Source organism: Canis lupus, chromosome 2 (genome assembly GCF_011100685.1).
Source record: "Canis lupus familiaris isolate Mischka breed German Shepherd chromosome 2, alternate assembly UU_Cfam_GSD_1.0, whole genome shotgun sequence".
NCBI lineage: Eukaryota > Metazoa > Chordata > Mammalia > Carnivora > Canidae > Canis > Canis lupus.
In genome coordinates, this window is record NC_049223.1 from 81815964 (window position 1) to 81843159 (window position 27196).

General features: G+C 56.0%; 1 protein-coding gene across 9 annotated transcripts in view; it reads right to left on the reverse strand.

Moving 5' to 3' along the window:
- Nucleotides 1-6218: 6218 nt before the first annotated feature.
- Nucleotides 6219-27196, reverse strand: part of KAZN (kazrin, periplakin interacting protein) — a 1012902-nt gene continuing 991924 nt past the window's right edge. For all 9 annotated transcript variants that reach the window (XM_038531936.1, XM_038531937.1, XM_038531940.1 and 6 more), the window contains 5 exons: nucleotides 18750-18981; nucleotides 17048-17149; nucleotides 16312-16478; nucleotides 11291-11405; nucleotides 6219-9663 (listed from right to left, as the gene is read on the reverse strand). In XM_038531936.1, coding sequence (XP_038387864.1) covers nucleotides 9499-9663; nucleotides 11291-11405; nucleotides 16312-16478; nucleotides 17048-17149; nucleotides 18750-18981 — 781 coding nt within the window. In that variant the 3' untranslated portion in view covers nucleotides 6219-9498. The remainder of the gene's footprint in view (nucleotides 9664-11290; nucleotides 11406-16311; nucleotides 16479-17047; nucleotides 17150-18749; nucleotides 18982-27196) is intronic.

Genomic DNA, 27196 nt, shown 5'->3' on the forward strand with positions numbered 1-27196 from the left:
TTTGTTGCAGCAGCCAGCGGCACGGAGACACCGGGTCTGTATTTGGGGGGCGGGTTTGTGGCCGCAGCAGAAATAGGGTGGTCTTGGGGAATCCAGCCGCCGAGGGGCTTTCTGCACGGGTTTGAAGATTGACCTCGATGATGCTGTGGGTTGCTTTTTTCCACAAATGCAGTCTGCACCCCACGCCCCCACCCCGCCAACCCCGGGAGCCAGCCAATCCGAGGCTCACCGAGTTAAGTGGCCAAGAAACCAGAGCCACGGCTGGTCCAGAGAGGGAGGGAGCAAGAGAACCTTCCCTCGTGGCGCCTCGCCCACCTCCCCCTGTGCCTCTCCGTTGTCTTTTCCCCTTGCCTGTGTGATTTTTTCCCCCCTCCTCACACTAGCTTCCATGTTACGTACTTTTTTTTATCCATCACTTGAGGCCAGAGAGTGGTCCCCAGCTCTCCCACGGGCGGTGCTGCGTGCCCATCTGCCTCGGTGGGGTTCCCGGCGGAGCCCTGCTCCGGATGTTCTGGGCTCAGTGTTGTCAGGGACACTGGCTCCATCCTCTTGGCTCTGGACCGACCTCTAGGATGAGCTAGAGCCGGAGTGGTCCTGCCTGGCCGGAGCAGAGTGGCACGGAAACCCCGTCAGGAAACCGAGAGACAGGTGACAATCCTGTGGGGTGTCCCCAGATAGTGGCAGCATGGTGGCGAGGAGACACAGGGCAGCACTGTCCCCAAAAATGCAATGTCACAGGCTCGAGGGAGCGCGTCTCTAGCTAGGAGGATCAGGTCAGGTAAGACAAAAAAAAAAGGAATTTAATATCATTTCATCCTTCCGTGTTGTCCTGTGTAATGCAGGGAGAGTGTTTGAAATGCAGGGTGAGGCTGTGTGTGCGCACGTGTGTGCGTGTGTGTGCACGGGTAGGGGGCCTGGAGGAATTAGGAGAAGGGACGGGGCACTTCGGGGTCAAGCCCGGGGACAGCATGTAGCTTAACGGAGGCTCTTTTTGGGTCAGGAGACTGAAACCCAATTCCCTGTTGATTTAAGCAGGGAGTGTGTGTTTCGGGGGGAGTGTTATGGGATGAATTATGCGCCCCCCCCAAATGTACATGTTGCAGGCCTTACCCTCAGCACCTCACAATGGACTGTGCTTGGAAACAGGGTCTTCAAAGAAGTGATTAAGTCAAAACGGAAGCCATTAGGGGGGGCCCTGATCCAGCATGATTGGTGTCTCTGTGAGAAGAGGGACCCGGGGCCCAGACAGGTGCAGAGGGAAGACGCGTGAGGACCCAGGGGAAGACGGCCACCACACGCCCAAGGAAAGGGGCCTCGGAGGAAACCAACCCTGCTGACACCTTGATGGTGGATTTCTAGCCTCTAGAACTGTGAGAAATTAAATTTCGATTTTTAAGCCACGTTGTTATGGCAGCCCTAGCAAACGAGTGCAGGGGGGCAGAGGCTGGCACCCCCAGGACTCAGGAAGCAGGGGTGGGTCTGCAGGGACAGGTTGGTCTGGGGAATGCAACCGTCTTGTACTGTGGCCCTGAGTCGGTCCCATTCCCTGGGTTGTCCGGGTGTGGGAGGGACGCGGCAGCCTGTAACTCTGGGGCCCATCTTACAGCCCAAGACCCGAAAAGTCCCTATTTTGGACCATCTGGGTAAGCATGCGGACTTTCCCTCTCAGATCTCAGGGCCATTTGCATCGCCTGGGGGCTGCGGGGCTGGACTCCCTGCAGCCGGATCCCGAGACCTCCCTGAAGGCAGGGATGGGGGTAGGGGTGGGGGTGGGGGTTCGGGTGTGGGCAGTAGGGGCAGGAGGAGACCAGGGTCGCCCCACCCCTGAGAAGTGAGGGCAGAGCTCTCTCCCCAGGGCGGGCAGAGGAGGGGAAAGCATGCTCCGTGGATGGGGAAGGGAACTGGCCTCAGGCCCCACAGCCTGTCTGTGCTGAGCCTGGGGGGCCCGGTCAGCCCGGGGTGGGGCTGGGAGGGGGTCGGGCTCCCAGCAGGGTTGGAAGGGGGAGGCCGCTCTCAGGCTCCGTCTAATTTGCCGCGAGGTCTAGGGCAAGCATCCAAAACCTATGCTCCTTCCCTATCGTTTTTGTTTGTTTGTGTTTTAATAAAATGGGGGTGGTGGGGGTGTGGTGTGAGATTAGCTCCCATAGGAGCTCATTCAACCAGACCCTTCTCGCCCCTAAATTACTACCTTGTTTTAAGTCGGGAGCTCACGGGGCCGCCTTCAAACCTGTAATTTACAGAGTGATTTTCTGCCGGGTGGGCTGGGGTGGGGGGATGGAGCTCCCGATAACCTAGAACCTACTACGGAGGAAGTCTGCTCTGCCCTGGGAACATCTGGCTTTAGGGATTTTTTTAATTGTAAACAGCTGGGTGCGGCCGGCCAGCCTCAGGCCATTGGTTCTGAGTCCTAGACTCTGCCAAGAGCCCATTCGGCTCCGCCCCTCCCACTTGCTCGTCCAGGACCCTGGGAGTCTATGTGACCGCTCCATGCCTCAGTTTCCCTATCTGTCAGATGAGAAAAGCCATGCCTCTCTGAAAGCCATGGTCATGTGCAGCTGTGATTCCCAACCAGGGCGCTTCTGCCTCCCAGGGGACATTTGGCGACATCTGGGAGAATGTGGGAGTTGCCAGGCCTGGAGGGGGGCTGATGCCCGCTTCTCCTGAGTAGAGGCCCTGATGCCGCTTAGGATCCTGCAGTGCACAGGGCAGGCACCTGACAACGTGCGTCCTGAATGTCGATGGTGCCGAGGTCGGGAGACCCCGCAGTAAAAGGACAGGGCAAGTCGAGGCTGTCTGTTGTTAGGTCTGACCTCTGGGTCCGACCTGGAACCCTTGAGTCTGTCTCTGGTGCTTCTGTGAGCTGTTGGGCGCCGGGACTCCATTCTTTCCTCCCGTGAATATCAGGGGGCTGCTCTCCCCTGGGGTCTGTGCTTGTCCCACTGCTAGGGAGAGGAGACCTCCGTCCGGGAAGGAGGAAGCCTTCGGGCCACACGAAAGCACCCGTCTGCTGGAGTCCCCTAAGAGCCACTCATCTGCTCAGGACACGAGCCCCGGTGGGTGCTGCAGACCCCGTCCCACGGAGACTGTGCTAGAACTACCAGGTGAGAGCCTCTCTCTCGTGCAGGGCTTGCTCAGCTGGGAGGTTGTGTGTCTCGTGGTCACTTGCCAACAGTGGGGACAACCTGTCTGAGCATGGCCCTGATATAGAGAAAAGCAGAGCCAAGAGATGAAGGGCGATGAAGATCCTGAAAATATCATCTGACGCCCGGGATCCAGCCACAGCCAAAGCCAGTCACAGTCACAGTCACAGTCATGGTCCTGGGCTGTGCTTTCCAGACACCAGTCAGTACATTGCTTTGTACTTTTTAAATTTTTTAAAAAGATTTTATTTATTTATTCATGAGAGACTTGCAGAGAGAGGCAGAGACACAGGCAGAGGGAGAAGCAGGCTCCCTGCAGGGAACCTGACGCAGGACTCGATCCCGGGACCCCAGGATCACATCCTGGGTCAAAAGCAGATGCTCAACCACTGAGCCCCCCAGGTGTCCCCTGCTTTGTACTTTTAAGCCAGTTTCTGCAGTGAGTTTCTATCTCCGTTCACTGGCTCATACAGAAGTCCCACCTGCCCTAAAATCTTTTTTCCCCCCAGTTATGTTTTTTTCTAGAGAGCCCGCAACCGTGAGCTTCTGACTGAGGCTGTGTTTGGGTAGTAAGCTAAGTTCCCTCTGGATGCTGTAGCAGCCTGAACTTTCTGCCTTGGTGGGAATGTGCTGGATCTGCCCAGCAGGCCGCCGGCAGCAATGGAGCACTTGAAATGTGCGGGGGGGGGGGGGGGGGGGGGGGGGGGGGGGGGGGCGGGGGCCGGGGCGGCGGGGGGGGGGGGAGGACTGAGGAATGCAAGCTTAAATTTCACTTAATATTAATTAATCATTTAAACAGCCCCCTGTAGTTTGTGGCCACCTATTGGATGGCACGGCTGCACTGCGTCTTGCACGTCTCCCTCCGTGAATTTAAATTTATTTGTTTTCTATCTGTTCACCTGTTCAACCCACAAGGAGTGCGCGTCGGACGCGGGATGGGGGGACATGGTCGGGTCCCGGGTGCCACATGAACGGCCTTAATGCAAAGCTGAAGCGCAGAACCTTTGGGAGGAAGCCCGGGCTCCGTCCTCTGGGTCACAGACAGAGAGGGCGGACCAAGCAAGGCTTCTCCGGGAATCCACCGGTGCTCCCCCGAGGATCCCTTCTGGAAGGTGGGCCCACGTCGGGGAGGCACCCGGAGGGGCAGGGCCAGGCTGGGTGGGGTGTTTGCAGACGGACGCGCGTGCCTCCCCCACTCACCGTGTCTGTCTTCTCATCGGTAAAACGGGGGTGCTAACGTACGTGCCTCTCGGGGCGGCTTCGGGGTGAAACGGGCCACACGTGCAACGCGCTTAGCGGACGGTGGGCGGCTGGCGGGGACACACAGACCAAATCCCAGCTGCTCATTGTGTTTGAGAACTTGGCCCCCTCCCCTGGGGGGCCTGGCGAGGCTCAGAGACCCTCAGGGCGACCCAGGCTACCTCCTGCCTCGGAAGCCCCCCGGGGAAGAAGCTCTGCAGGCCCCATCTAACCGGGAGTTTGATGGCGTTTCCTTCGAGGCTTTTCCCCTTGCTCTTAGAAACCAGCAGTACATCTTTTGACCGGCCTGGCTTAACATAGACATCTCAGATTTCTACCTGGGGTCGTGAAAGAGGCACCTGACGCCTCTGTTGGCCTCAAGCCAGCTCTGCCCCGACAGCCCCGGTGCCCCCTCCTGGGCCCACTGTGTCATTCTGTGTCCCGAGGAGCCCAATCTGGCGATAAGTCAAAGGGAAAGAGGGACGCGTGTGCAGAAAGTGGGAGCTTCATGTCCAGTTAGGAAGCCCTGCTTGCAATTGGGGGTGACCCAGATGGGCAGATGCCACCTGCCCCTCCAGCACTCGCAGGAGATGAGCCCCTCACTTCTTTCTCCCAGCCCGTTTTCAGCCCAATTTACTCTGGGACCTTTGCACATGCTGTCGTGGCGATCTAGAACCCTTTTCCCTTTCTCCTTCTGCGGCTGACCTCTCCTCCGTCCAGGCCTCTCCTCCTTCCGACCACATCAAATGCCCGTGTGGGAAGCCCTCCCACTAGACCTCCGCTCTCAAGACTGGTCACAGTTACACTCTCACATTCTGGAGGAGTATTTGATTTGTGTCCCCTTTCCCCACCGGACTGGAAGGTCTCCAAGGGCAGATGCTGGGCAGGACTTAATTCACCACCGTGTCCTCAGCATCTCGCTCGGTTCTGACTGCCTGGAACGTTCTTCCCCCGGGTCTGGGCGGGGCTGGGTCCTCAGAACTTAGGTCTCAGTTCAGAGGTGCTCTGGGAGCCCCCATCCCTCCACCGCCCTGGCCACGGGCGAGCTTCTGCGAACCGGGAAGAGAGCCCTCACCAGGAGCGGGAGCCGCTGGCATCCTGGCCTCAGACGCCCAGCCTCCAGGGCTGGGAAAAAGAAATGTGCTGTGTGAGCCCCCAGGCTGTGATGTTTCATCAGGGCAGCCCGAGCTCACTGAGGCCAGCACTGGAGAGCTGATCTGGGAAATCCGAAAACGAAAGAACCCCTTGGAGGGCCGTCTGGGGGGCTCAGCGGTGGAACATCAGCCTTCAGCTCAGGGCCTCACCCCAGGGTCCCAGGATCGAGTCCTGCATCAGCTCCCTGCATGGAGCCTGCTTCTCCCTCTGCCTGTGTCTCTGCCTCTCTCTGTGTGTCTCTCATGAAAAAATAAATAAAACCTTGGAAAAAAAAAAATAAAGAACCCCTGGAGGAGGGACGCAGAAAGCCACTGACGCTAAGGGAAGGGTCACTTACTGGATGCTTCCCTCCCGCCAGCGGGGTCGGGCCCAGACTCTTCCAGCGGGACAGAGCGCCTCTGAACTCCACTTTGAGTGATGCCACCTGGTGAGGTAGGTCCTACACTGGGAGGCAGGGGCAGGGGGGTGGTTGGAAGTGCCAGCGGGGCCGGAGGAGCCTGGGGTTGCGATGGGAGGCAGATGACCGAGTCTGAGTCCCTGCCTCGGGAATTCTTAGCTGTATGGAGCTGGGTAAGCCTCTTCGCCTCCCCAACCTCAGTTTCCCCACCTATGAAATGGGCCCATAATCCCCTCTCCCAAGGCAGCTGTTGGCAAAATGAAATGAGAACACACGTCGCAAAAGGCTACCTGGTCAGCAGAGCTCTGCACGGTAGTGTTTATTGTTACAGTGTTAAAATTCACTCCTGGGAAGACGCGGGGGCCGTGGCCCTGATGAGAGAACCCAGACCGTCATCTCTGCTCGTGGATCATGGATTCCCTTCGCAGCCACGGACTCCGTCTGCGGGAGGGGGTTCCTCTCCCCCGCCAGCCGTTGCTGGCAACGCCGGCCTCAGAGGCTCTTCTTTCCTCACCACACAACCGCCAGGAGCCGTGGGAGCCTCGAAGAGCAGCGTGGAAAAGACGGTGCCACAAGGTGTGGCTTTGGACGGGACGGGGACGGGCCAGGTGGGAGTGGTGGGGGGCCCTATTGAGGGGCCTCAGGATTGGGGCCACTGTCCTTCCCGCACCTCCGTGCTGGCCGCGCTTTGCAGACGCCCCTTTCCCTTCTCCTGCATCTGCTCCGGATGCTCGTGTGGCTCCTCCCGCCTCCTACAGCCTGAGCCCTGGGGACGGACACGCAGATTTCTGGGAGAAAGGTTCTGTGGGGCTAAGGAACAGGGGGCCTCTCAGAAGTGTCTGGGGCAGAGAGCTGAGTCTGCCGCGCAGGGGCCTTCTGATGGCTCTGGCCCCCAGCTTCTCGGAGAGGTGTGGGGTGCCTCCACCCCCTTCTGGGTCACCCCAACCTCTGGCACCAACTGCCTCTTTTTAAGGGGCTAGCACCCATGGGCGCAGGTGCCACCTCCCAAAGAAGCATATTCACATTTTCCCAGAAGCCCTGTCACCCCTTGAGGCCCCTTTGGGCCGAACGTGGCAGGTCGCTGCTCTGCAGGTGGTCACCCTCCAGCCTTGGTCAATTAGCCACATGAATCTCTCCACCAAGGCTGTCTGCACCCCGTGCTCTCCTTGCCCACCCTCGGAGCAGAGTTGACATTTAGGATTTTTTTTTTTTTTTCAGCAGATGAAGCTCCCGGGATCTGACCCTCTGTGGAGGTTGTTCACTCATCAACCAAGCTGTCCTCGTGTTGCAGAGCCAGCTCCACGCGCTCAGCTGGCCGCCAAGGATAGATGCGGTGGGCAGGCGAGAAGGTGCCATCGGGGTAGCATTTGGACTGAAAGGTACTTTTGATGTCCACGTGGCCCCGGGCCTGTTGGCCGAATGCTGCAAATTTTGTTGTCCACTTGCCCATCTCATGCCCCATGGGATTGAAGGGGGGGGGGATGCAAGCTTCATTTCCGACAACTCAGGTCAACACTGGCTTCAAGCAATCAGAGCTGCACGCAGGCACCCATGTGCCAGCCTTGCTCACCCCGTGGGAATCATTTCCCACCTGGTTTGCTGCTTCCCAAGAGGCAGATCCGGGGGTCCCAGGTCACCGAGCCCGGACGCTGGCTTGGGAGTGACCTGTGTGCGGCATCAGGCTATGGGGGAGGGGGTTTACTCCCCCTGCCAGGCTGCAGGCTCTGCAGCCTGTGTGGCCGAATGGCATTAACATCCCGGGGTTTGGAACCCCAGCAAAGCCAAGTTAGACGCCAGAGCTTCACCCCTGAGGCCCTGGAATCAGAGATGCGACCCTAGGAGGCTACACATTCAGACAAGAGAGGGGCCGTCCACCTGCCACCTGCTGGGCGCTCGGCTTCCAGTGGCAAGAAAAGCTGTGCTTATCTTAGGGTCAGAGGGAAAACCATGGTCTCGGGCATTGGGGAGGAATCGTTCTCAGGTTCATCGGGCCTCGGTTTAGGCTTTTCTTGAGAGGAAACTGTTCCTTGGGTGGAAGAACCCGCGCTTTGGCGGGTCTCGGAGGCTGACACCTGTTCAAGTCTTGGAAATTCAGACCTGCCCTCGGCTCTTGTGCGAAAGGCTTCAACGCTGTGGTCCCGACAAATGATGCGCTCTGACGACCGAGGCGTCAGGAGAACCCCAATGCGTTTGTGCCCCCAAATCATCGCTTGGCGCGGACGTCAATGGACTCGAGCCTGAACACATGGCTCAAACGGATTTTTCCACGGTCGTCCACGTGAACCTTTCTATCTCTCTCTTTGGTCAGGGCCCTACTGGGGGCTCTGGAGAGTCCAAACGTGAAGCAGTCCTTGTCCTCCTTTTGGCCCAACCAGTTGCGGGGAAACCGGTTCAAGGTCAATTCTGTGTCCCACACGGGAATCCGGACACTTCCTTCTGTCCCTGTACCTTCCCACCTGTCCCTGGAGAGGTTACAAAGCGTGTTACAGACATTAGCAAGTGTTAATGTTCACAGTGTCCCTGGGAGGGGACCGGAAGGGTCCTAGATGAAGACGTTCAGGCACAGAGAGGTGAGGCCCCTGGGAAGGAGCCACGGAGCAGAACGGTGGTGGGGCCGGGAAAGGGCTGGGGTTCTCTGCACCGCCTTCGTGACTTTGCCCTGCAAGGTTCGTCTCAGCGAGGACACTGGCGGGCACACCTGTTTCAGGTGCCTGAGCCATCACCGCAGAGGCTTGTTGGGTAAACAATGACAAGCACTTCCCTGCTCCCAATCCCAAACCCACTGTTGCACGTGGTTACCACTGAGTCGATCACCCGTGCTGGCTCCTGTCCTCAGAACATCCTTCATCCTGACGACAGGAAGTCTGCATTTCCTGGAAATGTCGCTGCTAAGCCCCACCCGTGCAAGGATCATCCACCTGCCTCCACTCGCGGGAAGAGAAGGCAAATAGCTTTTCTACAGTCCACCCCCCGCCTGACACACAACTTTTAGGGGTTGGGAGGGAATGACCGTCTCACTGTGCATCCTCCCAATCCCAGCGGAGATTCAGGGACCCAAGTCAGAACCCGAGTTCCCCAGTCATGGGAGGAACGGAGCCGAAGCCAAGGGCTCGCCAGGCCGGCCGGAGGGCTCCAGGTGCCCAGGGTCAGCCTCAGGCTTGGCTGGCGCCTCGCCCCCTCCCGGCGCTGGGCTCTGTGTGTCCGGCTGGAGTCCCACCCGCTCCTTCCGGGAGGGTGTTTTGGGGACCCCTTGGCCTCCTTCCACCTTGGCAGCTCAGCTCGAGGCCTGCGGGGACCGCGGGGACTGCTCAACGGCTGACAGTCCCTCTGCGGGGGGGCCTGGGCTGCCGAGAGGCTGGGCTGACGGGTCCTTCCACCCAGCGGGAACAAGCAGGTGCTTCCTCGCCCCCCGGAGCTCCCGTGTGACGCTGCGCCAGTCTGCTGGGGTTCCGTCCGGGAGCAGAGGAGCATCCTCGGCCGCAGTCCCTATGTACAGAGTGGTGCCAGCCTCTGGCGACTCTCCCTCGGCGGGCGTGTCCGCGCTGGGCCTGGCGCGGCGTCCCTTCCTTACACATTGGTGACCTCGAGGCCATTGTAGCCTTCCAGACGGCACTGCTCCGGCCTGCCCTGGGGGTCATCGTCTCCACAGTCTTCATTTTGAAGAGAGCCGTAGTCGTCGTGAAAATCGGGGTCTTTGCTGCTGAAGCCCCTTCCTATCTTCCCCAGGGGGAGCTGAGGAGAGAGAAATGAGATGAACGGGCCGGGAGGAGAGGAAAGGGATGAGTGTTTTCGGACCTGGGGCATGTGGGGTCCCCCATTCCAACCGCCGTGTGACCTTAAGTCCCTCGTCCAACCTCTCCGTGTTCCTCCTGTGAGATCTCACGCTCTGTCGCTCAGAGACCCGGAGAGGGTTTCACGAGTTAACGTCGGGGAGAGCTTCGTGTTCCCAACCAGAGGAACTGGACGGTTGCCGAGGGTGAGGACAAATGAGGTCTTTCTGATTGTCCTCAAGAGCCTCCCATCTCCCTCACCAGCGGGCGGAGAGTCGGGGACGGGTGTGATGGGGGAGAGGCCAGGGTGTTTGCACATGGGCCTGAAGTCTGACTGCGCCCCCAGGTCGGGAAGAAATGTTCTAGCACCTGCCAGGGTGGTGGAAAGAGCGTGAGTCGGAAACTCACAAGCCGGGCTTTGGGCCCCTGCCCTGCCACCTCCCAGCTGCGTGACCCTGGAGGGGTCACCTGCCCTCTCTGAGCCCCTGCTTTCTCAGCTTCGGAGTGGGAATAGCACTTCCTTCCTCCCCGAGTTGAGGTCAAGAGCAGAAATCGGATCTGTACGGCGCCCGGCAAGGTGCTGGCGAAGGGCTCTCGCTGTCGTAGGACCAGGCTCCCGGTGCCTGTTTACCTCTTATTTTGAACATCCCTCTGTGACAATGATCCTGACAGCGCTTTGGAACTCTTTAGTTCCTTGACTGTTTTTGTTTCCAGACCAGGGGTTTCCCAACCTTTTGTCCAACGTTGCCACCTTCAAAAAGGAGCCTTTTTAGAGACTTTTCCCCCAATCACGCCCCCACCGTGAAATTTCCACACGGCAGATACACCGTGCTCTCTTCACGTCCCGTACGTATACTGAGCCTCACACGTAGAGAGAGTGAGGGGTTTGTTCCCCTCCCCTCCCGCCCCGGCACCAACTTACACCCCACTCGAGACCACACGTTCTAGACGGAGGGCGCCGTGAGCGAGGGTGGGGGCTCAGTCAGGCTTGTCCCCGTTCATGCCTAGGGTGGTGCCTCAAACACAGTCAGGGCCCAAATATGTTTGCTGAACGAAGGAGAAGTTTTGGATTGCCCGCCTCTCCCTCTGCGTCTACGCGCTTCCACCGAGGAGCCTGGGTCAGCCTGGGTCCGCGTGAACAGGTGCACACTGATGCACTTTCACAGACCAGAGCCTAACCTGTGGCTGTCGGCTGTCGGCTGGGTCCTTGGAGCTCAAGAGCTAAGTCAGTGGTTCTCGGAGTCTGGGCAGCTTGGCTGCCTGCAGGGTTCCCCGTCACCCCAGAGGCCCGTGGCTTCAGGAGGCCCAGATGGGTCCCAGAATCAACAGCCCAGGTGATTCTGATGCGGGCAGGTGAGACCTACTCTAAGCCTGCGGTGGGGGTGGGCTGGGGGCTTAAGCATCACGCAGGTCAACTGAAGGTGGCTTCCTCTCTCCTGGTCGCACCTGTGATCTGGCCCCCCCTCCCTCCTCAGGCCAAGATTGGAGGTGGGAGGCAGCACCAAAGGCCCAAAAAAAAAAAAAAAAAAAAAAAAAAAAAGACCTTGCCCGGGCCGCAAGACTCTCAGCTGAAGCCATCCGTAACTTACCCGGCCGGCCTTGTACTTGATGCCACCGCTGTTCTCCTCCTTGCCCGCCCGGGTGATGCTGGAAGCCCTCCCGGGGGGTGTTCCGAAACGCTCAGCCTCCCGGATGCCTGAGGAGCTGGGGAGAGACCCATTCTGAGTCAGCAGTGCATGGGGGTGGGGGGGCCCAGGCGGCTGCCACCCCCCAGAGACACGCACACTCACACAGGTGACAGTGGCCTTAACTGCTGTGATCTGCTGCGTCCCTCCTGCGTGCCACCCCCGTGCTGAGCACTGTATGAATGCAATCCTTACAACATCCCTGCATGACAGTTGGGGCAACGGGATGGGAGGGCTCAGGCAGGTTAAGCGACTTGCCCAAGGTTACCCAGATGCAAGCGGCCGAGCCGAGATCTGAACCTAAGTCTGTGAGACTCCGAGGTCTCCAGGGTGCTGCACACCTTGCCAGGAGAGGGGAGGCTTGATGGGAGAGGGCCCACATTTGAGCTAACTGGCACGACTGGAGAAGCATCAGCAAAATCCCCCTTACTTTGCATTTGAGATCTGTGTCCCCCACTCCACGAACTTGATGCCTGAAGTGACCCCATTACTCCCTTCTCTGTGTTAAAGCATCAAGGGCTTCCGTTAGAATGGGACTCGGCAAGCGGCACCTGGCTGGCTAGCTGGTTTCGCAAATAAAGTTTTATTGGAATCCAGGTACGCCCATTGGTTCACATGTTGTGGAAGCCTGCTTTCTTCGGGGTGCTTTACGTTTGACGCAGACCAGATGGTTCTCAGGTGCTCCCGTATTTACTGTCCAACCTTTTATAGATGAAATTTGCCCATGAGGACACCAGTGCTGTGGAGGACGAAGCGGGGAGGACGGAGGGCCCGGGATGGCCCCCGCCACCACCATGCCAAAATCTCTCTCCTTCTTGCTTTTTCCACCGCAGCTGAAATCCCACCCCAGTTCCTCCTTTGGATTAAAATGGTGAAAACATCAATGCTTCGGGGAATAAGCCAAGCACCAGATGAAGGCCTTTGGAGGCTAGAAATGGCCTCTGGTGTATTTCTAGTCACATCGTCAGACCCTGAGGGGACGGAATGCTGAAAGGACGTGTTTTGATAAAGGTAGACTCTGGAGGACCCGGCATCTCAGTGAGGTTTCTGGAGTCAATGTAGAGGGTATCCTGGACCCTAAAAAGGCATCATGGTGCAGGAGGGAAGGTCAGGGGTGGGAATCAGCCTTGGCTGCAGGCCCACCTGAGAGTTGAATCTGACCCGATCAAATGAGGATTTTTAAGGCCTGTGAGGTACAAGATGCTCTGCTCTGGTGGAGACGAAGGAGGTGGGGAAGGGAAGAGTATGCATGGCCACCTCCTGAGTGCTGGGTGTTAGCCAGGTCCTCACCCATGTGTGGTGCTTGAACCCTTCCAGAAACCTTGAGAAGGAGTGATTATCCCCATTTCAAGCTGAGCAGCTGAGGCTCAGAGGGGGGCAGGTTTCTTGCCTGAAATCACACAGATGGTGAAGATGGAGAAGCCAGAGATGGAGCCTCAGAGGCCCTGCTGTGGCCCCTCAATACACGGGACCACCATCGAATGGTCCGGGGCCTGGTCTCTAGGCTCATATTTCAGTAACTGCTAGGGGTTGGGTGGCAGGATGTCATCACACATCACCTTGGCATGGGTGCCCGAAAATCTCAGCATGCCCCTCCCATCCCCACTTGGAGCACCCCCCACCCCCGACTCTGTGGCCTGGGGAGCCTGCCAGCCACGGAGGCGGGAGACCTGGCAAGGCCTCTTATTCTGTGTTCTGGACGGTGAAGCATGTCCAAGTTCACAGAGGAAAGGCTCCTCCCCGCTGTGATGCTAAGGAGGAAGCTGGAGCACAGCCCCAGAGAAGGGCGCCCTGGGCAACCAAATCCAGAGGAAAGTGCATCAAGGAGATGCTTTGGTCCTCGTGTGAGGTCGGGGGGCCTGAGTGATTAGGTGCTGGGGGGGTCTGTGTCAGGTGCGCTGCGTATAGTTTGCCTCACTGAACCCTGCTAACAGAGCTGCTGGGAAGGGAGGGCTCCTATTCCCATATTACAGATGAGACACTGAGGTGCAGAGGCCTGGAATCACCCGCTTGTGTCTAACATGTTAGAAAGCGGCACAGCCAGGATTTGAACCCACATTCCAGCCATTTCCCTGTCGGGGGGAGAAAGGGAGGCAGCAGTGGAGGTGCAGGTAGTGAGTTCAGAGTAATAATTGATAATCGTTGCACTGTTAGACACCTCACAGTGCCCTGGTTCCTCTGCCAATTGCATTATGTGTCATTTCACCTTATTTTTCCATCAGGGTCCCCCAGCCTTGGGTTCAATCTGGGATGGAGTCCTGAGCTAGTCCCTTGAGAGATACTCAATAGTTAGGGATATTTCTCCATCTGAATCTTCCCACTCAATCAGGGCATTCTGGAAGGACTCACCCCAAAAAGCCAGCCCCACTTGCCTTGCCCCACCTCTCTCTGGAAAGCTGAAGTCAGCAGCAGAAGGAGAGGAAGCAGGAGGGCAGTGGACAGGGCAGCTTCACTGCTTGGACCTCTGCAGAGATGTCCTGGGGCAAAGCCTGAAGAGCCTGGTTAATATAATCCCCAGCATGTGGTTAAATATCACCACAATATTTAACCACATGCCAGGGGATCACCATCTCCACTGGTGTTTTGTTTAGCTGGGGACTCTTGTACCAACAGGGGTGGTCTCTAAAATTTCTTAGGAACTCATGAAGTTCTGTTTCTCCCCAAGCTGACTGAAATTGCTCCCCCTGGCCTGTGTTCTCAGCAAAGTGCTCCAAAATGCGACACGGAGACCTGACACATGGACCACGGGCAGACACGTGTAAGAGAGCAGCACTGCGCAGAGGTAACAGTAGGGAGCTGTGCCTGGGGTCTGGGCTGGCACTGCCTCTCAAGACCCTGGCTGACCAGCTCAGACTCCTCATCTATAAAATGAAGAGGAGGACCGAGGAGTCCACTTTCCTCTTCCTTATCCTGATATTGGAAGGTAAAGGAATCCCTGGCCTGCCAACAACGTAAGAAGCCACCCTATTTGTGCCCCATGAGTGCTCACCTGTGAATCCTAGATAGTCCTTGATGCACCTGTTACTTCAGGGGTGGTCAAGGGTTACTAGGCACACGAATGCCCACTAATGTTTAGCTAGCACTGCCCCTCAGGGCTCAGAATATATTAAGGTCATTACAGGTCACATGGCTCCAGAAGGAAGGTTCAGGAAGGTGGATAATGCTTAGGAGAAAAGCTCTTTTCCTGTACTGTTGATTCATGGCTCATGGAATAGGGGGTTCTTTTCAAACTCTGGTCTCTAAGAAGCTACCTCAAAATGTCCAAAATGTAGATTCCTGGGCTCTCCTAGAAGATCTTGGTCCTGTAGATCTGAGTAGGGCCAGGGGATCTGTATTTCACAAGAGCACCAATGATTTTGTTGCAGGAGTTTGTGAACCTCATTTTAAGAACCCCTTGGATATTAGCCTGCCTATGGGGAAGAGCAGTTCAGGACTTTTGGATCATTGCTACCGATGCACAATATCCCCCCCCATGCCTCACTTTCTGTATAACATGGGTGGTGGCCCAGCTGCTTCCTGAGGTTTCATGTGGTTTGGGGGTTCAACACTCAGAGTTCTGACTCAGAGAGCCTCAGATTCACATATGAGCTCTGTCAACAAAATAGACAAAGCTTTAGCTATGCTGACCAAGAATTACAGAGTGACTCAAATTACTGAAACCAGGACTGAGAGAGGAGACATTACTACCTGACACTACAGAAATAAGATTATAGGGAAATGCTTATATAATCCACTGAATGCCAACAAACTAGCTAACCTAGATGAAATGGACAAATTTCTAGAAAGATACAAACTATTCAAACTGATTCAAGAAGACATAGAAAATCTGAATAGATCTATAACAGATAAAATTGAAGTAGCAAAAAACCCAAACCAAAACAAACAACAATTTCCACGAAGAAAAGCTCAGGACCGTGTGGCTTCGCCAGTGAATTCTACCAAATGTTTATGGAACAATGAACACCAATCCTTCACATACTTTTCCAAAAAAACAGAAGAGGAGAGAATGCTTCCTGACATCCTATGAGACCAGTATTACTCTGATTCCAAGGCCACACAAAAATCTCACAAGAAAACGTCCCTACAGATCAACATCCTTTATAAATATAGATGCAAAGGTCCTCGTCAAAACGCTAGCAAACCTAGTCCAGCAACATTTAAAAGGATTCTACACCACAACCAAGTGAGATTTATCCTACGAATGCAAGATTGGTCCGACATATGAAAACCAATGTAATATGTGATATTAATAGAGCAAAGGACAAATCTGGGGTCTGCTATTTACTAGCTGTGTTACCTTTGGCAAGTACCTTCATCCCCTTGAATGAATTTTTTCCATCTATGAAGGAGGGAGAGTGACACCGATTTCTTGGTATTGTCATTAGTGCCCATAGCAAGTATCCAGTAAATGGTCACTTTAGCTTAACTGTAATTAATTTAAGGAGAGGACCCACTGGGACGGGGTCTGGTTTATCCGTCCAGGTGCTTTTTCTCTGGTCACTTTTCAGATGAGGAGACTGGAGTAGGTAGGTGGACATGGCCTCTCACCTGGACCATCAGCCCATTGCTATGCTCCTCCCTGCCTCTAAACCTCTGTCTCACCAGCTCTCCCTGCCTGGAATTGGTCACCTTGACCTCTCCAGCCAGTGAGACTCCTCCCCAGCTCAAATCCCACCCTTGCATGGCCTTTCCTTACACCTGTGCTGCTCGCGCTCCCTTCGCTAAACACCTGGGTGGTTTGGGGGATTTCTCTACACACTTCACTCAATACCTGACCACTCCTCTGCCTCTTTTTTGGCTGTGATCTTCAGGCTGAAGCACTTTGCTTCTTGGAGCCTCAGGGTGTTGTAGGGAAGAAGTGGGATATAGGGAGCGAGGGGCCCAGGAGGTAGTCAGGATCACCTGCTTCTGCAGCCCACACTCACTTAGCCGGGTGGAAGATGGCACTCATCTCCTCTGCCAGGTGTCTCCGGAGGATGTGCTTCCCGCTGGGGATGCCCAGGGCAGTAGCCATGGCCTCGGCGTTGAACGTGGGCTCCAGCACCAACACAGCACCGTGAATGCCACTGTTGGTCAGGTTGTCTGCGTACTCCTGAGGGCAAGGCACAGGGCTGGTTAGCCTGCGGTGGGGGGCTACCCTGTTAGCTTGACAGGTCTGCCCTGGTGTCCTGCCTTGCTGGTCAAAGTGGGCCACCCTGTTGTCCTGAGGTGTCCTGAGGACCTGCCCTGCTGGCTTGAGGTGCCCTGAGCTCCAAGTGGGGGGCCTGCCCCCAACAGCAAGGGCTTGTGCCCCTGGGGACCATTAGTTTAAGCCTTAGAGGGATCCCCCAACTCTTTCAGGGCCATGAGGACAGTGACCAAGACTATTTTGTCGCTGATGTATCTCCAGATCTTGGCAGGCAGCCCAAAAATAGTTGTTTAATGAGATGAGCCTGGATTCAATCCCAGCCTCTTTTCAGAGGACAGCCCAGCCTCTTCACCCCTCCTGCTATGAGAAAGGCATCATTAATGGGGGGTCCCACTGCAGGGGTGGATGCCCCTCTTCTTGAGCGACAAGAGGCAGGCACTCTTGCCAGCCTGGCAACATAAAATGGACACACAGATGTGCATGGGATGTGTATATGCCTGTGAGTCACCCCAGCTCCCCAGCCCCTCACTCACCTTCAGGTCAATGTCCCGCACCCACTTGAGCACCCGCTGGTTGGTCCAGACCACAGGGTCTATGTTCTGTGTCTCGCAGCGGGCGCGGCGCTCCTGGAGGGCCTTGGGATGGGGCGGGGGGAGACAATGGGTCAGCTGGAGGGGGGCATGCAGAGGTTACAAGGGATGACCGTCCACAGTGCTGGGGGGACTCCAGGATGCCAGTACAAGGAAGAGTCCTGGCTGGCGAGCCCTGGCTTCTCTGGCCACGTCAATCTGGGGCTTGGCCTTTCATTCTGGGAAATGGGGAGAAGCCTGTTTCTGGGGGTGGAGGGCTGGGTGAGACCCCCCAGCCCCTGCTGAATAGGTGTCCAACAATGCGGCTCTTCCATGAGGGGCTAAGTCTCCTGCGGGTCTCCCACGGGACTCCCCTAGCCCCTGGGGCAACAAGTGTCTCCCTGGTATAAAACATCACCTATGGCGACCTGTAGAGGGATCAGCCTGGTCCCCTTTCACCAGCCTCTGGGGGGCTGGCTCTCAGACAAAGGGCTCCTGGGATGGTGGTGGAGACAGGGACCCCCTGGCCCACGGATTCCTCCAACGTGCCCTGACCAGCCCCAGTGTACCATGCCCATTTCCACACTTTACTGTCACAATCTTCCTGCACATCTGCCTCCTTCACCAGAGTGAGGTTCTGGGGGTCGGGGACCAGGGCCTGCGCCTCGCCACTCCCCATGCCCAGGGCCCTGTGGTGGGTGTGTTAGAGGGGCTGAAGAATGGACAGCTCCCTCCTCAGTGTCTCTCCTCCTGACCCTGAGCGGCTGGTACTTTGACATCACTCTAGGAAAAGTAAACCTTCTGGGTTGACCCTCCTCGCAGGGACCAGCGATCTGGGGAATATTTGGATCCTGGGGGAGCTGAAGCAGATGCCCCATACCGTCTGATTTGGCAGGGCTCAGAATCAAGGGGGCACACAGAGTCCAAACTCTGATTCTCCTCTCTGGGTCCACGGTCTCCTGGCTGGCCTTGTTCATGCCCCTACCTCAGACCCAATGCTGGGACCATATCATCTGTCCTCTGAGCCTTTGCTTGTGCTGTTCTCTCTGCTGGGTTGCTTTTCTCTCACACTTCCTGCTAACTGATACCTGGAATTCCTCTTTCAGATCTCAGTCCAGCTGTCACTACCTTGGGGAAGCCCTCTCTGATTCCTCTGGAAGTTACACCTTTGGGTTTTCATAAAACTCTGGACTTCTCTCCTTGGGCCAGCTTTCCATGGTATGGTGGCACCAGGCTTTTGTGGTTCTTCCTGATAAACAGTGAGCTCTTGGAGGATGAGGGTTCCCCACTTCCCCTACTTGGACACAGGGCATGATCCATGCCCAGTAAACAGCTGTTGGAAGAAGGAAGGGAGAGAGGAAGGGATGGGTGCATGGATGGCCAGGTGGATGGATGTGTGTGTGGATGGGTGTAAGGATGGCCAGGTGGACGGATACATGTGTGGATGGGTACGTGGAGGGACAGGTGGATGGATGTGTATTTTGATGGGTACAAGGATGGGCAAGTGGATGGATGTGTGTGTGGATATGTGTAAGGATGGCCAGGGGGATGGATGCGTGTGTGGATGGGTGTGAGGATGGCCAGGGGGATGGATGGATAGACAGTGGGTGCCAGTGGGGAAAGTAGGGCTGTGGAAGATCCCTCCACCTCCTGCCCTGGTCCTCACCTCCCTGCTGAAGTTCACTTGGTACAGCAGCTCGATCCCCAGCAGGATGCTGACCTGGTGGAACTTCTTGGACACATTCAGATGCTTCTCCAGGTCCCGCTTCATCAGGGAATGCAGCATTCGCCCGTCGACCAGGTGGTTTTGGAAGGCCTGAGAGTACTGGGACAGGCCGATGTCATTCAGCCAGGCCTTGGCCACCCAGTGATGGTCCAGGTCAGCGGCTTTGGATAGGCTGGTGAGGACAGACATGGCCAGAGAGAGGGACGGGTGGGGCCAGGTGGCAGAAACAGAGGGACGGGTAGAAATGGGGCAGAGATGGGCAGAGTTGAAGATAGAGGGAAAATAATAGGGCGAGATCGGGTGGGGTAGGGCAGGGGACCGAGCAATTACAGAGACGGAAGGAAAAGGGGATGGAGTGAAGAGGCAGAGAAGAAGAGAGATGAAGCAGAGAAGGGGAGAGGGGGATGCAGGGAGTGGATGGAGAGAGACAGAGACAGATGGACAGAGACAGAGAAACAGAGTGAGCCCCACAGAGCAGAAGAGGGATCGGGAGGGAGGGAGGCAGAGGGAGGGGGAGCAGGGCATACTCAGACACCGGCGGGAGGGGACCGTAGCGAGCAGCAGGGCCATGTGCGGCCGAAGCAGCACCGCGGGAAGCCTGCAGCATCCTGGGGCTGCCCCCGGGTGTGGCCCCGGGCCTTGCTCAGCTCCGGAACCCCTGAGCCCACGAAGCTGTGGCCTGGGCCATCTCGCCTCCCTTGACAACCCCAGAAGCCGGCTTCGCCCAGAGCCACACTGTGGCGCCTTGGAATCAGAATTAAGACCCCTGGCTTGCCTGTTCCGAGCCCTCTCTCCTCCCCGCCTATCTCACATCTCCCCGCCTCGCACCCACATCCTCGCTCGGCTGCGCAGTGGTGCGCACCGCGTGCTTCTCAAATGGTTAAGGACGTGGACGTGCGGCCTGCGGTCCCCTGCGCGGGCATTCCCCCGGTCGCCACACGGTGGCAGCGTCACAGAAGGCATGAGAACAGCCCACCTGCCGGTGACTTGAGAGATGACGGGGTAGGGACCCCAGGAGGGGGTCAGGAGGTGACAGGGAAATGCGGGCTCACAGAGCGACTCCCTCCTCCCCAGGTCTGGGATGGGGACCAGCATTCTCCGCTCCCCCAACCCCCAGAGAATACCCTTCACCCACTTCCCAGCCCGCTCCCTGTGCACCCATCTCTAGCTGGAGACCCCCGTGGGCTTTTCACCTCCGCCGGACTCAGCCTCTCCTTTCTCCTCCCCGCGGCTCACTCCGGGCAACTCCGCGTCTCCCTGGACGCTGCCCTCCTATGGCCCCCTCTCGGCCCCCCCCCTCTGAGCCCTCCCCAATCCCTTTGGCAGGACAGCAGCCGCACCCCTCCTGCTGGGGCTCCCCTGTGGCTCCTCGCTGTCCTTCCTCCCTCCACTCCTCACTGCGTGCTGGACAGCTGCTGACCCCCGTGCTTGGGACGGCCGCCGCCCTAGAGTGGGCCCCTCCTGCCTCCCGGCCCCTTCCTTCTCTTCTTCCCCACGCTCCGTCCCAGTGGCACGCATTTCCAGGGCTCTGGATTACACTTGTAAACGAGGACTCCCGAATTCTCCGCCCCCTCTGCTCCTCTCTTCTGAGCTCAGCTGCTCACTAACTGCCCCTGTGGCGTCTCCTGTCCCACAGCTCACATTTAATGGGCTCCAAATGAAATGCCCTGTCCCCTCTCCCAGCTCTTGCCCTCCCCTACCATCACTGGCTCCTGGTCCTCATTTGTCCTCTTCTCCCCTACCAGGTCCATCAGTCACACTGGTCAGCATGTGTGTCCTCTTTTCTCCTTTTCTGGGTTCAAGCTACCACCACCACCTGCACAGATTTCTGCAATTGCCTCCTTACTCTCTCCCTGCCGCCCCCCTGTATCCCCTCTCCCCTGCCCTCCCCCGCTCCTTCTAATCCACTTTCCCCACAGTGGCCAGATGGTCTTTTTAAAACATCAGTCAGATCGTGTCCCTCCTCTGCTTACAACCTTCCAGTGGAGGAACCTTAAATGCACGTTACTAAGAGAAACAAGCCAATCTCGAAAGGCTGCATACTGTGTGATTCCAGTTGTATGACATTCTAGAAAAGGCAAAACTATGGAGACAGTGGAAAGATTAGTGGTTTCCAGGGGTTCGGGAGAGGGAAGGGATGAACAGGTGGAGCACAGAGGATTTCTTAAGGCAGCGAAATTATTGGGTATGATACTGTCATGATGGATGCATGTCATCATATGTTCGTCCAAACCCGCAGAATGTACAACACCAAGAGCCAACGCTTCTGTAAACTATAGAGTCTGGGTGATCGTGAGGTGTCAGTGTGGGTTCATCGTGTAACAAATGCTCCATCTGGTGGGAGATGTGGATTATGGGGGAGAGGGGGTAGGGAGGATGTGGGAGCTCTCGTACCTTCTTTTCAATTTTGCCATGAAACTAGAACGGCTCTAAAAATTCAAGTTCATTTTAAAAATGAGGGAGGAAAAAGACTTTTTTTTTAAATAAACAAAATTTAGAGAATTTATCATCAGAGAAATAAACTGCAGGAAATGTTGAAAGACTTTCTTCAAGAGGCAAGAAAATAATAGCCATACGGAAACTTGGCCCACACAAAAGAATAAAGAGTAGAACTCCTAGGAGTCACAATAAAAAACCCCACTGGATCTGGAAATGGGTAGATTTGAATGGACCTTCCTCCAAAGACAAACAGGTGGCCAATAAACACAGGAAAAGATGCCCATCACTAGCTGTTAGGGAAACACAAATTTCTCTACAATGAGATACAAGCTTTAGACCCATTAGGATGGCTAAAAATCTCGGAAAACAAGTGTTGTTGGGGGTGTGGTAAAATCAGAACACTGGTGCGCTGTTGGTGAGGATCTAAAATGGTGTAACCACTGCGGAAAACAGTACGCATTTCCTCTAAAGTTAAAAATAAAATTATTATATGATCCAGCAATTCCACTTCAGGGTAAATACCCAAAAGAATCGAAAGCAGGGTCTCAAAGAAGTGTTAATACCCCCATGTTCACAGCAGCACTATCCATAGTAGCTAAACCGTAGAAGCCGCCAAGTGTCCACCGACAGAGCAATGGATGAACAAAGGTGCTAGATACACACAGTAGAATATATTCAGCTCTAAAAAGGAAAATGACACCTGCTACAACGTGGATGAATCTTGAGGACGTGATGCTAAGTGACATAAACCAGGCACAAAAAGACAACTTCTGTGTGATTCCACTTAAATGAGGTACTGAGAGCAGTCAAAACTATAAATGCAGAAAATAGAAGAGTGGTTGTCACCATACAGGGGGGAGGGAATAACGGGGAGTTGGTGTTTATTGTGTTATTGTGAGCATAGGGTTTCAGTTTTACAAGATGAAGAGAGTCCTGGACTGGACGGTGGTGATGGCTGCACAACAAGGTGAGTGCACTTTATATCATTAAGATTGTACACTTAAAACCAGTTACGAGGGATCCCTGGGTGGCGTAGCGGTTTAGCGCCTGCCTTTGGCCCAGGGCGCGATCCTGGAGACCCGGGATCGAATCCCACATCGGGCTCCCAGTGCATGGAGCCTGCTTCTCCCTCTGCCTGTGTCTCTGCCTCTCTCTCTCTCTCTGTGACTATCATAAATAAATAAAAAATTAAAAAAAATAAATAAAACCAGTTACGATGGGCGGTGCACCGTGGGTGGCTCAGCCGATTAAGTGTCTGAGTCTTGATTTTGGCTCAGGTCATGATCTCAGGGTTGTGAGATCAAGCCCCATGTCAGGCACCACACTGGGCATGGAGCCTACTTAAGATTCTCTCTCTCCCTCTGACCCTTCTCCACCCTTTCTGTCTCTGTCTCCAAACAAAAAAACAAGTTACTATGATAAATATGTGTATTTTACCACAATAAAAAAAATTTTTTTTAAGGAATAGAGATGATTGGAAATGGTAAATATCTGGGTAAGTATTTTTCTCATTTGCTAATCTCCTTAAAAGATAACGGTCAATTTAAAAGAAAAATACAACACTATTACGGAGCATCTAATACACACAGATAAAAATGTATGAAAACAATAGCACAAAGGCAGGGGGAAAACGCATCCTACACTGTACACTAAGTTGTATGATATTATTTGAGACAGTGTGAAGCTAAGGAGGCGTGTTACAAACTGTAGAGCAACGATGAAACGTGAAACAAAGACGTATGGCTCCTAAGCCAGCAGTGGGGACGTTCAGTTAATACAAAGTCAGCAAAAGAGGGTGAAAAGGAACAAAGAGTAGATGTAAGTAAAACAAAAGAAAACAAGAAGCGTCTCCCGGCTGCCCTCTTCGGACGTAAGGTCGTAAGTCCTTGGAGTGGCCCCAGCAGGGTCGGGCCTCCCCTCGGGGCTCAGGGGGCACGTCCAGGCCCTTCGGGTGCTCCCACCCAGCTCCTGGCCCCCTGGGGTGCTGGGCCTGGCCTCTCCCCGGGCCCACTGCCTCCCAGCCCTGCGCTGGCTCCCTGCTCCCCTGCCCGCAGAGGCTTGCTCTGACCGCTCCGTCTGACGTTGCCCCCCCTCCCCCGCCTGCGGCTCTGCCTCTAAGGATTCCCTTCAAAGCACCGATCACACGTGGAACTTTAAAAAGCGAAGTGATCTGAGCACAGAGACTCTGCGGAAGGGCCGGCCTCGTCTCGACACACAGCCTCCCCGGGAGAGCCGCCGGAGAAAGGAGGGATGGCTCCCCGCGTGGCCGCTGCCTCCTGCTCCTCCGCCCCCAGAACCGCTGGGCTCTGCCCCGAGGCCTCCTCGTCTCCGGGCCGTGCTCCACCCCACACCACCCCCTCACCTGCTTGAGTCCGACAGGGCTGGTGCCGGGTCAGAGCCCGCCCCTGCACCCAGAGCCCCCTGGGAGGCCCCATCCCTGCCGCTGTCACCCTGCTGCTCATCTGGCCAGCGGCCCACCAGACGGCCCGCTCCTGGACGGCGGGACCGGGTGTGGCTCCCCTCCTGGCTTCGGCCTAGTGCTCCACAGCCTCTGCTCTATGGTCCAATGTACAGAAGATGAAGCAAGGCCGGGTGAGGGGGCATGGACTCCAGTCCCCCAGGAGGCCACCCAGGACAGGGCTCCCGTACTGGCAACTTCTGATCCAAGACAAGCTCCCCTCTAGGGGGAAAAGTGCCAGGCAGGCCCCCTCCTGGGGGCTGGGCTCCAGCCTTGTCACTTCAGAGTGGCCCTTCCCAGGCTTATCTGCCACTGTCACGGCTCTCTTGCCCAGGGCCCCGAGTTGGAGCTCCCAGCCCTCCGAATCAGGTGCCACGGGGCCCGGTTGTCACTGTTGGAGACCAGAAGCCCCCTTCTCCAGTCCGAGGGAGGGTTTGCTCAGCAAATCAATGGTGCAACAAGACATGGGGTGGGAGGGTGGGAGGGGCCCCTGGCTGAAGCTACTTGGGGGAAGCCATTTAGAGTCAGCAATATCCATCCGCATGCTGACAGCTAATGCACTCTTGCCCTTCAGAACGGTTCTCTTTTCATTAAAGTTGTCCCCATGGGGCCTCGGCTTGGCAACACTTTCCCAGCTGTTGGTCTGAGCTATTGCAAGCGCCCAAGTTGAAGAAAACGGCATGACTTTAAAAGTAATTCAGATGTTTTGTAAAATTTGACATTTCCCTGCTCCAAACTGGGGCTGGATTAGGCCCTGAAATCTGAGTTTGGGCACAGAATTTAGATTGTCTAGGTCATTGTTCAACACAGAAAACACAAGGCCACTCTGGCTCCATCACCCTGAGCTCTGGGACCTTGTGTCTCTGTGCCCCAGCCGTCCTCAAAGTGGGGCTAGTCGTGCCCGCCTCACAGAAGGTGTGGGGGCTGAAAGAGACCGGAGAACGTGAAACCCAGGACACCTGGGTGGCAGAGCGGTTGAGGGTCTGCCTTCGGCCTAGGGTGTGACCCCGGGGTCCTGGGATCGAGTCCCACATTGGGCTCCCCATAGGGAGCCTGCTTCTCCCTCTGCCTGTGTCTGTGTCTCTAATGAATAAATAATTAAGATTTTTTTTTTTTTTAAAGAAAGAACGTGAAACCCTTATCATAGAGTCTGGGGCTCATTCTGTGTTCCATAAACACGAGTAGTAGGGGTCGTTGATGTTTTTGACATTGAGGCGACGCAGGATAACGGAAAGGGGATCAACTTGGAAGTTGGGTATTTCATAGTGTGATTTTGCATTCAGGATTTCTCCGGGCCTCACTTTCTCCATCTCTAAAATGGGGTCAGAATGTCTACCCCACATTTCCGTTTTGATGGTTAAATAGAATCATGTCTATAAAGCGACTGGTGACCCGGCTTGTGGACTTGGTGGTCGGTACTTTAGAGATAAGTGGAACCAGGCCCAGGGAGGGCAATGTCATGCCCCAAGCCATGCAGGATGTGTTCTTGAAGGTGACCTCACTGGGGTTCTTACCCTAGCGGTCATGGGCCCCTGAAAGTTCCTTTTTTTTTTTTTTTAAGATTTTTATTTATTTACTCATGAGAAACAGAGAGAGAGAGAGAGAGAGAGGCAGAGACACAGGCAGAGGGAGAAGCAGGCTCCCTGCAGGGAGCCCGAGGTGGGACTCGATCTTGGGTCTCCAGGATCACGCCTTGGGCCAAAGGTGGTGCTAAACTGCTGAACCACCCGGGCTGCCCCCACCGAAAGTTCCATGAGTGAGTCAGAGGGTCCCAGAAAGCAAATCGTGGAGTTTCTGTATATCACCTCTGGGGCAAGTGTCAACAGTTTTTGTCGGATTCTCCAAGGGGCCGTGGTCTCCAAAAGTTAAAAGAACCGCTGTTCTGATTGAACCCCCTTCACTTCACAGGTGGAGAAACCATGTCCCAGAGAAGGCAAAGCCACGGCAGGTTAGAGACAGGCCAGATTTCCACCGGGAACGAGGCCTCTCTCCTGCAGGAAGCCTGGGGGTGTCTGATGTGGGGGCACAGGATCCTCGGAAACAGTCCTGACCATGGCTCTGGGAAATTTCCAAACTCCCTTCACACCTGTCTGCCGATTTGCGTCCACACCCTTCTAGGTGCTGTTGCATCTCTGTTCCTAGGGGTTCTTGGGGTCAACCATGTTTTGGGGGGAACTTGGGCAGTGATCCTGCATTTTTGCAAGGTGTAGGGGCAGCCCCATGCTGTTCAACGGGCAGCATTTACTGACCACGTTGGGAGTGGGACAAGGGGGCAGGAGGGGGCTCCTGCTTGGGTGGCAGAGGATTCGGGGGGAGGCACCGGTTAGAAGGAGGTGGTGAGCGGGAAGTGCTTGTGGGGCCCTAGGGAGGGACAAGCCTCCAAGAAAGCAGGCTCGTGCCCTGCTGCTCCCCTCCCCTGCCCATCACTCCCCTCCGCCACCCTTCACCCCCAGCCCTGTCCCGCAGGGTCCTGACTTGCTGACAAGAGTCTGGCACCTTCTGGCTTCGCTTGCTTTCAGTCGCCACCTGAGTTTCTGATCTATCTCACATGTCTCTGCGGCCACCTAGGAATCTCGCCAAGGGCCCAAGGCAGGACGCACACGAGCCTTTGGTTTCCTGCTTCCACACTAGCCTGGGTTCCCCGCCTTAGCCCCCTCACGTTTTAATCCACAAAGCAGCTTCTGCAAATAATAGCACACACCACCAGGTTTGATTAATTAACTGCACGAAAATGATGGGGAACCAGTGAAGGAGATAATTATGCAAAAACAGAAAGTGTCAGATTTACTACGTGCGCTAGTTCTTTCTGCGTGCTGAGGGCTGAGGGGGGTGTTCTGGTTTCCCTGGAGCTGCTTGGGGAATGAGCTCCCCCGCCAGCAGCTCCTGCTCGGAAAAAGGTCAGGAGGGAGGCAGGAGATGGGACAGAGGCGGGGTGTGTGGGAGGGGGTGTGAGCAACGGGAACAGGACACACCTGATGAGAGGGACCGCAGGCCATTCCCAGGTGTGGTTGCTAAAGGAGCCCTTCTGGGCCAGCCCTAATCCTTTGGGGGTGTTGGTGCCATAAAGCCCTTTGCTCCATTTCTTCTCTGTCCCATCCTACTTCTCCCTGCCTTACGCCATCCGTCCTCCCCCTGGAAGGGTAGACCCGGGGTTGAGGTGGAAGTAGGGAGAACAGACATTCTGGCCCAGTTCCCCGACCTGCTTGGGCCGGCCCTCGGGGATAGAGGAGTTTCTGGGGGTGAGTGAGGCCCCCCTGCCTCCAGGCTGTGGGGATCATGGGGGTGGGATCTCACTGATTCCCAGTAGCTCCATCTTTCTATGGGGAGGCCTGGCCCAGAGCAGGACTGGGGAGCACCTGACCCCCCCCCGGCATCCCCGGGGAATACCCCACCACCCTCCATCCCTGGCCCAGTCTACAGTGCCCGTTTGCCCCTCACTGTGGTATCTGGAGGTCTTGGGGTGCACCTTCGTCCCTTCTCCCTGGAGGCC